This window comes from Spea bombifrons, chromosome 2, assembly GCF_027358695.1.
Source record: "Spea bombifrons isolate aSpeBom1 chromosome 2, aSpeBom1.2.pri, whole genome shotgun sequence".
NCBI lineage: Eukaryota > Metazoa > Chordata > Amphibia > Anura > Pelobatidae > Spea > Spea bombifrons.
In genome coordinates this window covers 28,912,425-28,927,446 of record NC_071088.1, presented here as the reverse complement: position 1 = coordinate 28,927,446, position 15,022 = coordinate 28,912,425, and the positions used below count along the sequence as shown (strand labels likewise).

Below are 15,022 nucleotides of genomic sequence, written 5' to 3'. Positions count from 1 at the left end.
AAGTCTGAAGGAAGGTGGGTGCAGTAAACCAATCCGCTTGAGCACACATCACACATTTTCTTGTAATAAGCAGTTCTGTATTTGTACAGCGTATACTCTGTATTGTCCACTAGATGTCAGTATAAAGTAATATATTGTAACAGCATGAACTGGTGGAGTCATATGTAATTGAAGTTAACTGCGTGCTTACAATATCCGGTATATGTATATACATATACACCGATTAGCCGTAACATTATGACATTATATCCCAGTGGGTGGGATATATTAGGCAGCTAGTGAACATTTCTTCCTCAAAGTTGATGTGTTAGAAGCAGGAAAAATGGGCAAGTGTAAGGATCTGAGTGACTTTGACAAAGGCAAAATTGTGATGGCTAGACGACTGGGTCAGAGCATCTCCAAAACTGCAGCTCTTGTGCGGTGTTTGTGGTCAGTACCTATCAAAAGTGTTCCAAGGAAGGAAAAGAGGTCAAGGCTCATTGATGCACGTGGGGGGAAAGGCTGGCCCGTGTGGTCAAATTCAACAGACGAGGGATTGTAGCTCAAATTTCTGAAAAAAGTTAACGTTGGTTCTGATAGAAAGGTGTCAGAACACACATCTCAGTTTGATGCGTATAGGGCTGCGTAGCAGCAGACTAGTCAGAGCACTCATGCTGACCCCTGTCCACTGCCAAAAGTGCCTACAATGGGCATGTGAGCATAAGAACTGGACCACGGAGCAATGGAAGAAGGTGGCCTGGTCTGATGAATCACGTTTTCTTTTACATCACGTGGATAGCCAGGTGCGCGTGCATCGCTTACCTGGAGAACACATGGCACCAGGATGCATCCATGGAGGCCACACCTCGCAACTTACAGGACTTACAGAACCTGCTGCTAACGTCACTGATGAGCCATCTTATGACCATCTTATGACCACCTGCCTAATATTTTGCAGCCCTGACTTGTCGAAGCATGGACTCCACTAGACCTCTAAAGGTGTGCTGTGGTATCTGGCATAAATATTTATAAATATATATAGTATTGGGACACCAGACCATTACACCAACAGGTACTTTTAGGGCATAGCATTCTAAATACGTTGTTTATTACATTGAGGGACAGTGCTACTTGCATGCCATCACTTACATTTTGCAAAATTTAAAGCAGCATGCACTGTGCTCACAAACATCATGCATATTAGCGAATATATACATTGTCTTGCTACTGTTAGCATTCAAGGTCATGTGACTATGTGACTGATTAGTGAATAGACCCTACATTTGTTGATTATAATCAATGATTCCATTAATATTTGGTCAACCCCATTAAGCTTCAGTTCCTTCTATGTTTTTTTTTAAATAACAATGGTTGGTGTTATTAATATTCAGAATAGTCTCCTATTTTCTATTAAACTTATTCTTTATGATTCAGTATTTGCAATCATATTTAGTGAAACCATGTTGTATTACTATACAGCAAACGTAGTCGTTAAACTGAGATGATTGGATGACCCTTACAAAATACTAATAATGTGCACATAAGGTGCTTAATAAGGAAAGGCTTAAACTAATCTCACTGCTATGGAGACCCAGGTCAATCCAAAGAGTTATTCCAGAAAGAGAGTGAGACATGCAGCTCTTCACTGGAAGCATTCTGCTGACTGCTCTGTTTTGGTTGGATGGTAAGAGTAATTTACATTCATACTTTTTTTACATGGACCCTAATGAAATAAAAAAAAAAAAGAGTTTTAGATGTTTTAGAAATTTTTTTGTTAAGGGCTATACAGTAAAAAAAATATGTGCAATATGTTGGATTTGTCATTCCTATGTTCCCAATCATTTCAATGTGTTTCTTCATTAATGTTATCATACCTGCAACACTTTAGCCACAAAGTTATTGAATTATTGTAGCAGACTTTTCCCATTTTGGTGCAATGCTTTGTTAAGTAAAACCGGGGAAGAAATGTTAGACACAAGCAGGTGTTTTGTCCTGAGACATAATACTAGAAAACACCAAACCCTCAAAAGTTGTGATTTTGAGATATTTAGTAAACAGGTTGTATTCATTAACGGGAATGGGCAGCAAGTGTGAGTTTCCACTCATTAAGCTTCTCTTGCTAGCAAAGCTTTGTTGGCCCATTAAGAAGCTTAAAGTATAGTTAGTGTCATAACCAGTTAATGCTAACCACCAATGACCCCATTCATTATGGTTTCTTAAGTATTTCATCCTTGACAAAACAACATTTATATTCTATTTCTGGTAATTCTGTTGAGTTAAAGACAAATCCACGCTTCTTTATAATAAAATAACTATAGCTGTATGGGTTTTTTAATATTCTAAACAGGTATTGGCTTTTAAATAGACATCACATACACGGTTTCCTTATTAACAAATCCATCCTTTCCTAATTAAGGAATGATCCCTAATTGTAATACAGCATTAAAATGGTATTATCCTGTTATTTGTTATTTGGGGGAGTAGAAAAAAAAATTTATAAACAGTCATGTTAATTATTATTTATAAACTAGTAGCAAGAATACTTAGAGCCCAGTAAGGAATCAATAAATTAAGATTTTACATATTCAGATAAATTTGAGGCAAAAAAAGAGGAAGGAAACCTCTGTATAAGAGCTCACAGTCTGAATAAAAAGAAAGAATGCACAAACTGATAAGAGCTAAACATGAGACGAGTAAGAGTCCTCTATGAAACTAAAACAAGAAAGGAGAATTGTTCTTGTAAGATTGAATAGCCTAAACGTATGATATGAACAGGGTAAGGTATTTATTTGTATGCTTTTAACACTTAAAACAAAACGTTATCTAGGTAGAACATCAGCTGTGTCACTGTGCCATTATACCTTCTTTCCCTAGGAATACATTGCATTCAAATGAGTTACTAGATGCCACTAGTTGTATAAAAATGTCCCTAGAAAATGTAAATGCTTTACATTATAAATACATTGCATTCATGAAATTTAGACAGTATATAGATATATTTGAAAACAAACAAATATATTCATTACATTGTATGTATAGAATTAGAGTACCAATATATTCTGTTGAACTATTATTATAAAGAATACAAAACTGACAATAACCATTTCAAATGACAATATACAAAAATTAATGATAACACAGACACACAACATAGGTTGTGGTGTGAATAGGACTTGACATAACACTTTGTAATGTTTGCACTAACATCTAATTCCCATCATGATACAGTGATCCATGCTGCTAAACCAGGAGAAGAGTCTTCATCTGCAGATGATGAGAATGACACATCTACTAAAGGTCTGATATTATCATGGGTAATAGTATCCGAGACTTCCTACCACAATTTGTTTCATTAAAAAACATAGAACACATACTACCTAGATAACTGGGTAATGTGTTTTGTGCCATCTACATTGTAAGCTTCAACTGTGACTGTTTGTACAAACATCTAACCTTCTCCAGATGATCAGTAAATAATAGAGGTGGGAAAAGCATGTGTTGTTATTTAATAAAATATTTTTTTCTAAAAAAAAGGCTATTTTGAAATTCAAATAAAAACATACAGCATTTTAATCCTCCCCCAACCCCAGGCTCTGACAGGTTTATAGCTGTGCTAGAGGCTCTAACTTTAAGAATGCAATTATTGTTTTGTTTTTATTTTTAGTGACTTGCTTTGTATTATTATATATATATATATTCTAGACCAAAAAATAAAGTTATGTTGATATTATGTATTTTGTACTACTTTTGTGCCACTATTCAATTTACAGTAAAACTGTAACAGATGAGAGATCTGACTCTTGCTAAATGGACATTTGCATATTTTCCCAGTTCCTGTAACTCAGAATGCTTTGTTCATGAAAGTTATGTTTGAAGAGGTAATTCAGCTGACCTAGCTCAACATCACTTGATTGCACTTCACAAAACCATTCACTAAAAGTCAAGTTGCCGGCAAGTTGAGTTGTAATGAGCTGTTGAGTTGCTGTTGAGTGATGTAAAGTTAAGCAGTAGTGCTGAAAAATGCAAAGAATACAAAGAATAATGAAATGAGCTTTATATCAATATTCAGAGACCTAACATTTGAAATATATCCAAGAAGCCTCAACGAGTGGTGCTAAGTTATATTAATATTTGATCTTTAAAAATGGTGGTTCTAAAGAAAAAAAAAACCCCTTACAGATCGTAATAGAAAAACTGATCCACTAAATCAACATGTGTAAATACAACCTGTTATATTTTTAATACATAAAAGAATAATGTTTTACTATTCTAATTAGTTACATCTTTATTTATTCAACTTTTGCCTATTCCTCCTTCGTATATGTATTTCCCCAGTAACAATGGTCAAGTTGCATATTGACAATTTTCCTTATATTGCATACAAAGAGTTATAAAATAACCCAACCAAGAACGGGCATTAACTTGCCCTATGGTGTGTCTCTTTTCCTTTTTGTATATCATTTCTCCCTTTAGGGATCTCTTGGGGTTCACAAGACGTTTCCTCTGCATGAGGGAACCAACAACCCCAGGCATATATTTGACCCTCAGTATTAGAGTGTGGTTGGCATCTGGCTAGTGAGCAAGGAGCTCCCTGTCTGGACTCACCTATATGCTTGGGGTGAACCCCAAGAGATCCCTAAAGGGAGAAATGATATACAAAAAGGAAAAGAGACAATGCAACTGAGAATGGGGAGCAACTTAGTAGCCTGTCCTACAGTGCATCCCCACTGACATTTTAGGTCACTTACAGAAAAAAAAATTCCATTAGTTTGATTGGTTGCATGCAATTTCTCCGTTGGGATCTCTGGGGTTCACCTGAAGTGCAAAGGTGAGTCCAGACATGGACCTCCTTTCTCACTTGTATGTAGAGGAAGACCAGCCTTTCCCAACTAACAAGGCCCATTAAGGGCAAAATGTATGCCTGGGGTTGTTGAGTCACTAGTCCATATATATATATATATATATATATATATATATATATATATATATATATATATATTGATAGAATAGAAATCTTTTCAATCCAAAGATAATATAGAAGGTCTGGATGTCACTGTAAAATATTAATGACAGCTGTTTTAACATTTTGTTTGTTTTCTTTTCTCTCCAATTTTTCAGTGTTAACTCTAAATGAGGTAAGGGTAGATAGTCACCTTTTGTTAACATGTTATTCTTATTGCTAACTTTCAGTTTACCTCTAAATCCCAATACCTCTCATGCCTGGGGTTGTTGAGTCACTAGTCCATATATATATATATATATATATATATTGATAGAATAGAAATCTCACTTGGAGTATTGTGTACAGTACTGGAGACCATATCTCCAGAAGGATATAGATATGTTGGAGAAAGTGCAGAGAAGGGCTACTAAAATGGTTTATGAATTACAAAATAAACCTTACCCGGACAGGTTAAAGGATCTTAACCTATATAGCCTGGAAAAAAGACGGGACAGGGGGGATATGATAGAAACATTTAAATACTTAAAGGGAATCAACAAAGTAAAGGAAGAAAGTTTATTTAAAAGAAGAAATAAAACCACAACAAGAGGACACAAGCATAAACTAGAGGGGCAAAGGTTTAATGGTAACATCAGAAAATATTACTTTACGGAAAGGGTAGTGGACGCATGGAATAGCCTCCCAGTGGAAGTGGTAGATGTTAATACAGTAAAGTCATTTAAGCAAGCATGGGATAGGCATAATGCCAAGCTAGATATAGGATAAGGGCAAGTACTAAAGGAGAGTACTCAGAGGTTGGGCAGACTGGATGGGCCTTCTGGCTCTTATCTGCCGTCACTTTCTATGTTTCTATGTTTCTATGTTTCTCTCCCAGTTTACCTCTATATCCCAATACCTCTCCATTTAGGGATAAGAAAATAGATACAATTATGATAACTTTTAAAATATTAACATGCAAATTTTGGAATGAAACATGGGCCTGCAATTAGCAGTCAGCGCCAGACTTCCCGCGCAGCACCCTCTTCACCAGGCCAACGAGAGAACTTTATCAAAACCACACATCAAATTGTTTCTTCTCTATTAAACATCTATGGGCTATGAAAGTATTGAGTCTGATAGGGTACTAGAATTGGTATATTGGACTATTCCCATTTTTAATTTTACTAGAAGGTAGGAAGTAAAGAAATCAAAAGTAATTGATTTGTAATGGCATATTTGGGTTTGTATTAGTGCATTTGGGTGTTATGGGGTGCAATGATTTGTTAAGCAAGTATAGGAACGAAGTCTATATTAGAGGAGGAAAAAGCTAGTCTAAACCGCAAATCCTCACATGAAATACAAAACCTCTACTCTAAGCATTCTAGCATGGATGGCAGAGGTTCATGTATCGGTTTTTCTGTCGTTTTCGATTTTAGGCTTCTAAGCGGGAAATAAAAACTTGTTTGGAGGGATGGGTTGTCCGAGACATAATTTACCTAGGACACTATGAACACTATAGCCAGCCCTGGAGTTTAACTCTATATGTGCTTACATGCTCATCTTTGATTTGCCTATCCATTTTTGTGTAACTTTTATGTAACTATTTTCACAGTGGCAAAGTAAAACATGCAAGTGTGACTGCCAGGGTTCTGGGCCTTCATTGCCCTCTAGAGTGATGATTCTAGATTGCATGCCAGGTGAGATCATTTTTTATTTTTTTTTAGTAAATATGGGTTGCTGTAACATACATACTTACTTGCCTCCTTGAAACAGATGCTCTGACATCTGCCTCTTGCTTTTCCAGTAAACTCCAATGAAAAAAGTTACAAAAACTATATTTGCGACTTCCTTTATCAATGCAATTGGCTACAAGCTATGGGTACCTGGGAATATCCCAAGGCAACCTACCTTAAAGCTTTCCCTCTTCTGAGGCAGTAGCTTCACAAGGGGCCAGGGAAAACCACTTGGGAGTAAAGTGTGAGGGGAATTGAGTGGGATGTGGACGTGTTCAAATCTCTGCCTCTGAGAAAGAGCAGAGTGATCCAGAGACCCAAGGAAGTACCACTATACATGGAGACTCTGGGTCAAACAGTAGAGTTCCCAGGTATGGTAATATGATGTAGATGGTGGACTATGGGAAATATTATGTAGGTCAGCATATCCCCCAGTTTCTGTCTTTAGGACTGGTAGTCCCATTTTCGGGTCCCAAATCCATCTGTCCCTCTTTCTTATGTACATATTTTGTTGGAGTTTAGAAGAATGTTTGCTGGGTGTGAGTGTATCACAATGCTCTGTAACCTTAAAAGCCAAAATGCCGAGTATAGAAGCAGCAGGTAATGGGTTTAGAAATTAATTTGAATAAATGAAATACATTCTTTTGGTAATTGCTTTGCATAAATCAATAGGTCACAAAGTTGCATTATAAGTCACACCCTCTCAATCAAATATGTTCCTCTTTGGCTGCTTCAAATGCTGGAAGTTATATGTCAGTTCAAAAGAAATGTGAAGTGCTGAATCAGGGAATCTATTGATATGGAGAAATATTACAATACCATATGAAAATGCATAACTTGTTTTCCAGAATGCCCCTATCATAAACCAGTAGGATTTGAATCAGGAGCTATAAGTGCTGACCAGATAAGTTCTTCCAACCAGGAACAGTACACCGGCTGGTACTCATCTTGGACTGCAAATAAAGCGCGCCTTAATGGACAAGGATTTGGGTAAGATGGTAAATTTGATGCCATTGCACAAGTGGTTACATAACACTGGATAAAACTTGATGGACATCTATGCAAAAGTAGTAAAGAAGTAGTAAAATTAATTAAGAACAATCCTTTAAAATGTAATTACTGCAATAGGGTTACAATATATTTATATATTTTATAACTGAAGTCTGATAGCTCTACAATTATCAATCTGTAAGTGGTGTATTGTATTTGATATACAATTGAATCCTATAATTATCACATAGTTCATCTATCAATTACCTGTAACATTTAAGTGCTACAGATATGAGCAAAGCATTGTTAATTCACTAGTTAATATGCCAATATAATATTATAGCTTTTCTAAACAATTGTAATCTGCTAAACAGAGATTTATACATACATTTTTTATATATATATAAACGTGTGTTCCTATGAATTCTGCCCCATCCAGACAGGAGCAGAAATATAGCCGGGTGGTAAAAGTCGAGTAAGGAAGAAGCAGAAGTGGGCAAAATAAGGAGCGGGAGAGAAATGATTAGCACACTGTTCATGATCAGTTGTGACTGAAGTGTCTGAGACAACTCCTGAGTTTCCAAGCAATATCATATACATGGATGTAGCTGTTGTAACTGGGTCAGCTGTGTACTTGAAGTATACTAAAATCAATACTACAGATTATAGAAAATGTGAAAAGATCTCCTATTATAACGCTAGTTGAATTTTGTTGTATTTTTTAATAGATGTGCTTGGCTTTCTAAATTCCAAGACAACGGCCAGTGGTTACAAATTGATCTAAGGGAAGTGAAGGCTATTTCGGGGATTATGTCACAGGGGAGATGCGACACAGATGAATGGATGACAAAATATAGCGTGCAATACAGAGTCGATGACACATTAAATTGGGTTTACTACAAAGATCAGACAGGAAATAACCGGGTAAGTAGCTGAAGACCAAATCATTTGTGCTTACATTATCTCTAACTGGGTGTTTCACAAGCAGGAGTATCGCTCTCTTTTACCTAATGAACCATAATAGTTTTCCACTAGTATTACTACAGTCACAAACAAAAGAGTCCCTGCTAGTAATGAGAAGCAGTGGACTCTCTGCTCTTTACTGAGGTGCAGTGAATGCTGGTATATGACATTATAAACTGGTGCCACTTGCACTACAAAAGGCCCCTCTACACTAGTAGACCACCTAGTGATCAGCACTGGAAAACATCCCATACGCTAAAAGAAGTGTGGTGGCGGTAGGTAAGTTTTTTTAAGACATGTTGCTTTGTTGATGTGAACCCAATAAATTGTATTTATACTGATGACGGAATCCTAATCTTGGTTTCTAACCCTAGCAATCGGCAACTCTTTTTTCTTTAGCATCAATCAATTCTATTATTTAAAGCACAGGAAGCTGGGACAGCTCAGTCTTGATGCATTTCACACACACACACACAAACACTTATGATTAAAGGCACTGCTTACAAAACGTGTAATGTTTATGGCCCTGGGCTCCTGTTTTTGAAAAATAAAGTTGGTTGATGCCACAGAAGTTTCTGCTCTTTCTAGTTTTATTGTACGTTCTTGGAAATGGAACCTCCTTCAGCGCAGAGCACCCTATAGGGAGCCTTGAAGGGGCTAGTAGTGCCCAGTTGGCTGCCACTGTAATACTGCAGTAATAGCCTTTAGGTTGTTAGACAACATGGTAAATATAGTAATAATACCTTATTATATGAAATGTGATTATTTTGTTCATTGTATCTTCTTAGGTATTTTATGGAAACTCAGATCGCTCATCAACAGTACAGAATTTCCTGCGACCTCCAATTATAGCTCGATACATTAGAATTATTCCACTAGGTTGGCATGTCCGTATAGCCATTAGAATGGAACTGCTTGAGTGTATGAGCAAATGCGCATAAAATACTAAATGGAGAAGACACAGCATTTGATCTACATGTTTTCATACAAGGAGCTAATATAAACAGCATCACTAAGGCTTTTGTAAAAAAATATCCTATGTTAATAAAAGCAGTAGTTTGCACCATGTATTGTAAATTTATCTTAAATTGAACTCTTTCATTTCAATGGGCGGAGTTGGGGGTGTATAGATTCCTCCCAATGCTTTATTATCCTATTTTTGAACCTTCTATGTCATTAATAATGTGAGAGGGGTGGCATGGAATGAGGCCAGTGCCTTGCATAGGGTGTTTCATTATAAATTACAAAAGCCTCCCTTGGCATTGAATGGGTTGTGAGGACACACATGGACCTATATTCCCTGAAGACTTCTTTTATTACCCTCCCACTGCACAAAGGTTGTCTGTCCAGATTCTTATACGTTTTTACTGATTTAAAAAAAAACAAAAAAAAAATTTAGTTTTATGTGAGGACATGTGAGTTTTCATTCCACTCCTGTCTGAAACTAAGAATATTTTAAAAAACAATCCAAACAAAATACAAAAAAATGACATATATATATAAAAATGGTATAATAACAAATATTATAAATTTGCAATATTCAATTACATTTAGATTTAAAAAGGTCTATGAATGTCCTCTGTATCAGAAATCCCTCTTTCTCCAAGCTCCGCCACTATAGTACTGTCAAGATCGGTACCCAATATGTATAGTTAAGAATATAAGTGTGGGGGGGAATATATCTGTATATTTATATTTTACTTTTTTTCTATTTATGAAAAAGGGAGAAACATTGTTTCCCATTTTCTTCCCTTTAATCTCTCTGAGCTTGGTTCTATAACCTTACATTGCTGAATGCAAACCTAGTCTGGTGGAGGGGTGAGCAGTTGTGCTCTGCATAAATGTTATCTTTAAGTTTTAGTATTGTACGCTCATTTGAGCAGGTACCTCCTTACATTTTCTTTCTCTTCAAATCATTATGTTATCTGCTACCTGTTACATTCTGCTTACCCATTGTAGAGTGCTGTGGCATATGATTGTGCTATATAAAACAATAAATAACAATAGTAGAAAAGTGAAGGGACTTAAAAAGACCGGCATCTATGGCAAACCTGGAGAGGTTGTAATTATGCTAACAGTAGATTTGGCCTGTGAAACACAATACTTAATACTTAAGTGTATTCAGTACGTAAGAGAACACTACCAACTGTAAAAAAAAATCAACACAAATTTCCAAAGTAAATTATGCATTTTTTTTATTAAAGACATTTTTGGAAGGCCCATTCAAAAATACACTGTGAGTCGTAAAAATGAACAATGTCCATGCTGATAAAATTACCACAGAATAAATTAACATTTTTTTAAATGTATTTACAGCAACAATATGATTGTACAGAAGCAGAGAATGAATCACATGCCTAGTTTGGTATGGGGTATCTACAGCATAATAGAAAGAGTAGTATAAATTTGCTAGTTATAAAACGTGTTGTCGATATAGCAGGCAGCAATATGTGTCCTATAATGTCCTATTTAGTATAGTAAAACAAAAGAACTGACCAAATGTAGTCTTCTTTTCATCTCTGTGAGTTCCAGAATTTTTTTTTATGAAAATCTGTGATGTTCAGTGTTAGTGATGAGACCGCACAAGTTGAAATATCTTTACAAGGTCGTACATTCCCATAATAGTAACTATGCAATTGCACCTAGGCAAGTATATGTCACAATACACATAAGCCACACATGAGCTAACTCTGAAAGGCCACCTGTATCAAGGAGATGACAACGCTGGATCTATATTGAATTCTCAAGAAAGAAAACGTCTCCAATGCAACAACACTGCGGGAAGAAGACAACTCAGGAATTACATACTGCTGCACAATTTTTCATTTCAGAGACAGGCCCAGAGTCTTATACATTTGCAAATGCCTGTAATTACCCCACACTCTGAGTTTAAATTAGGGTGTGTAACCTTTGTTCCTTTTCTGATATAAAACATATATATATATATATAAAAATAATGGATACAGAGCTATGTGCAAGTACCTGTTATCCTTCCTTTTCTGAAAACAGCAGTGTTCATACAATGAGACAATGCCTTGTGTTTCTCGGTTAATTCAACCTTGCCTCATTTTAAATTCGAGACAAGAAACGTGCTGTTCCACTTAAACATTAATTGAACTCTCTAGTATTTTAAGCAACTAAGCATTGTCAGATGAAACATTTTAAGACGCTTTTTCATTTTCTATTGCAACAACCTCACTGTGCCTGCTTTTGTGTCACTTAACAATTCAGTGTTCCTGGCAATATATATATATATATATATATATATATATATGAGAGACAAATATTAACTTGATTCAATAATTCTTTCTGAGAAAGGTTTGGACATTTAGCTGCAATAGGAATGATGTTTCAATGCTGCAGTCTAAGTATCTTAATTCATTGTGTGTCTCATTCACAATTAATTTCACTTACCCGTTTGCCATCATTATGATTTTACAAGAGGCCAAACCAATCTAAGCAAATATCTTAAACATATACTATGCCATTAAAACATATTTGAAATAATACAGGGGGTATATTTACAGAAACGGAAATGCAAGAACTTCACTCTGCATTATAATGGACCAAGACCAGTGAGCTGTAAGAAGAGCTGAGCTGGTCCAGCAACTTTTCGAAGGTGTGAGTTGAAGATCAACTCTTCTTCTAGAACTTACAGGCCTTCAATAAATTGTTTGACCACAATATGTTGTTCATTGTAGGGTAATACATTTCTATTTTCTGTCATCTGCCATTAAATTTGTACAATTCTCTATCACTCATAGTAAGGTTATAGACCCCCTAAAGACTAAATAATTATAATTTATTTCCTATGTGGTCTAGTAGAGGCACTATATGGCATTTAAATTACAAGGTAATCATTATGTTTTAAGAATTTGGAATATAAAGATTTACACACCCCCAAAGGTCAAATTTCTTGCTGGAAATAAAGAGCTTTAGTAATATAGTTAATTAATACTATGCAGACAAACCTGTTTATGTTAAGCTATAAAATACATTTTGCTTTGTAATCACTATACAAGAAATGCACTGGGGATGTTCAGTGTCGAGACTATGCATGAAGATTTGCTGTGTGAATGGCCGCTCTGAAATATATGGATAATCCAATACACCTTGCATGATAAAATGTTAATTATGGAAACACATTATCATGCCAAGATCATATCAAGTCAAGACCGAGCCAAGAAAGCTTGCCAAACCATTTATAAGCTATGCTATTCTGCCCCTCCCGATACACAGGTTCTTATTAACATCCTTCAGGGCTCCTGTACGGATTCCAAAATGGCAGGAAATAGTTGTTCTTCTCAGATAGAGAGTGTACTTAAACTCAGTATTTTAGTAAACTATAAAAAAAACAGATATATGTGAGAAAAATTATCTAATTTTGAAAAATTGTGAACGGTATGTTTTAATAGATGATTGTTCTTAGACTAAAGTTCATCCCATAAAGGTTTCTTAACAAGCCATTGTTATGGGCTCATACTTTATTTTTTACTATGCCTTATTTGAACAACAACAGCAACAATTGTGGACATCAAGTTCTTACCAAAATGCAAAGTATAGTGGACCCAAAGAGTTGACCCCCCTTCCCTATTCAAACTTTTGGAGCATCACTCTAAGCTAACAATGATGTAAGTTATATAAAATATCTATACAAGAAAAAAAGGATCATTTGTAGCTCCTGACGATTATTCTTAGTGTATGTCCTTTTTTATATATTTTAACAATGCTAAAACTATAAGGACTCAAATTCTCCACTATTATGTACATAATTTTTACAATCATAAAAATATATGCAATATATACCCAAATCTAATATCAAAAGGCAATGGAAGTTTGAATACGTCTGTATTCAAATTATATTTCCAGTAAACACCACACTCTTTCCCATTCTCAGCAACAGTGTGTAGTACAATGTGGAATATTTTAGAATCATTACATTCTGACTTACATTTAAACATTAATTTTGTTAATTTAGTGTCACATTACAAAAAAATGAATGCCTAACAATCTGTTTTTCAACCAAAGGCTACTGTAGTCTCAATAGATGCATTCAAACATGTCACTGGTCTCTAACATTTTTGTTAAAATATAAATTATACCATTAAGATTATAATCTATGATTATAGATTCAGATTTAAATATTTAACTAGTTAAATGCTCTTGAACTTTTCCAAATTAAGGTAGAAACACGTTTTTTTGCTTGTGTTATCGCCTCAAGGTCTCTGTGATTTTCTTCAGGCTTCTATAATATATATATATATATATATATATATATATATATATATATATATATATAAATATATATATATATATACATATATATATCCTATTTGATAATAACTATTCCATTTAATTATTTTATTTGATGTAGATATATTTCTACATGTGCAAATAACATCATGGAATCACTTAACACAGCTTAAAATAACAAAACTCTAAAGTACATTAGGTAAACCAAGCACACTATAGATCATGAAATTAACAGATTTCACAGTGGTCCTAGTGACCACTAGCAGAAAGGACTTTGGATTTACTCAATGACACTCAAAAAGAGATCATAGATCATAAATTACCTTTCATCATCACTTTAGAAACAAAACCTTCTATTCCTATAACCAAAGGCAACATAAGACGCCATATCCAACAATTGCGGTAAATTATATGTTTCTGGTATGTACATAGTTACTTGATTCATCTGACTTGTGCACCATATGGAGAGCATAAAATACAAAAATGGGATTTAACATACTCAGATGCATTCAATTTGAAGTTTCTTATACAAGGTCTGATTCAGTAACTCAAATTGATTGTCTTTATATTTTTATCACAAAGCTTTTTTTGTATAGTACTTTTGTCTTCAATATTTTATTTAATTTACATAAAAGTTCACATTGCACATGAAGAAAAAAAAACATACAAAAATAAATGGAACACTTTCTCTGCATTACCAACAAGGGTTTTGTTTTCTAACAATGGGACATTTTTACGGCTTTGTGAGCGTTGTTATTACCTTAAAATTCAAACATACATTGACTCTTTAATAAGAAGCATAGAAATGAGAAATGGCTGTACAAAACTGTATGGAAATAAAGTAAGGTGGCATCAACATAGTGAAAAAAACTCTCCACGTTTCATGCCGCACTACATAGTAAGAATAATCTGTTACATAAACTATTTTTGACAGTTGCATTAGATGATCCATACGAAGAACTGGTTTGCAATCAGTTGTATGACATCATAACATTTGACCAAATCTGTGCTCATCTTTCATTTACAAAAATATTTTTCCAATGTTTTTTTCACCAGTTTATATTTCCTGTGAGTCAGAGAGAGGTTGGTAAGACATGCTCCGAGTATAATTCACTAGCACTGCACAAGACAGCTTTTTAACACTATGTAAATAAGCAGTTAA

At 34.9% G+C, this 15,022-nt stretch overlaps 1 protein-coding gene across 1 annotated transcript; it reads left to right on the top strand.

The window, feature by feature from the left end:
• The first annotated feature begins 1,611 nt into the window (after window positions 1-1,611).
• Window positions 1,612-9,649, top strand: RS1 (retinoschisin 1). The gene is made up of 6 exons (XM_053455874.1): window positions 1,612-1,663; window positions 3,208-3,293; window positions 6,534-6,618; window positions 7,503-7,644; window positions 8,373-8,568; window positions 9,396-9,649. Exons 1-6 carry the CDS (start codon window positions 1,612-1,614, stop codon window positions 9,546-9,548), a joined length of 714 nt encoding a protein of 237 aa, XP_053311849.1. The 3' UTR covers window positions 9,549-9,649.
• The last annotated feature ends 5,373 nt before the right edge of the window (window positions 9,650-15,022 follow it).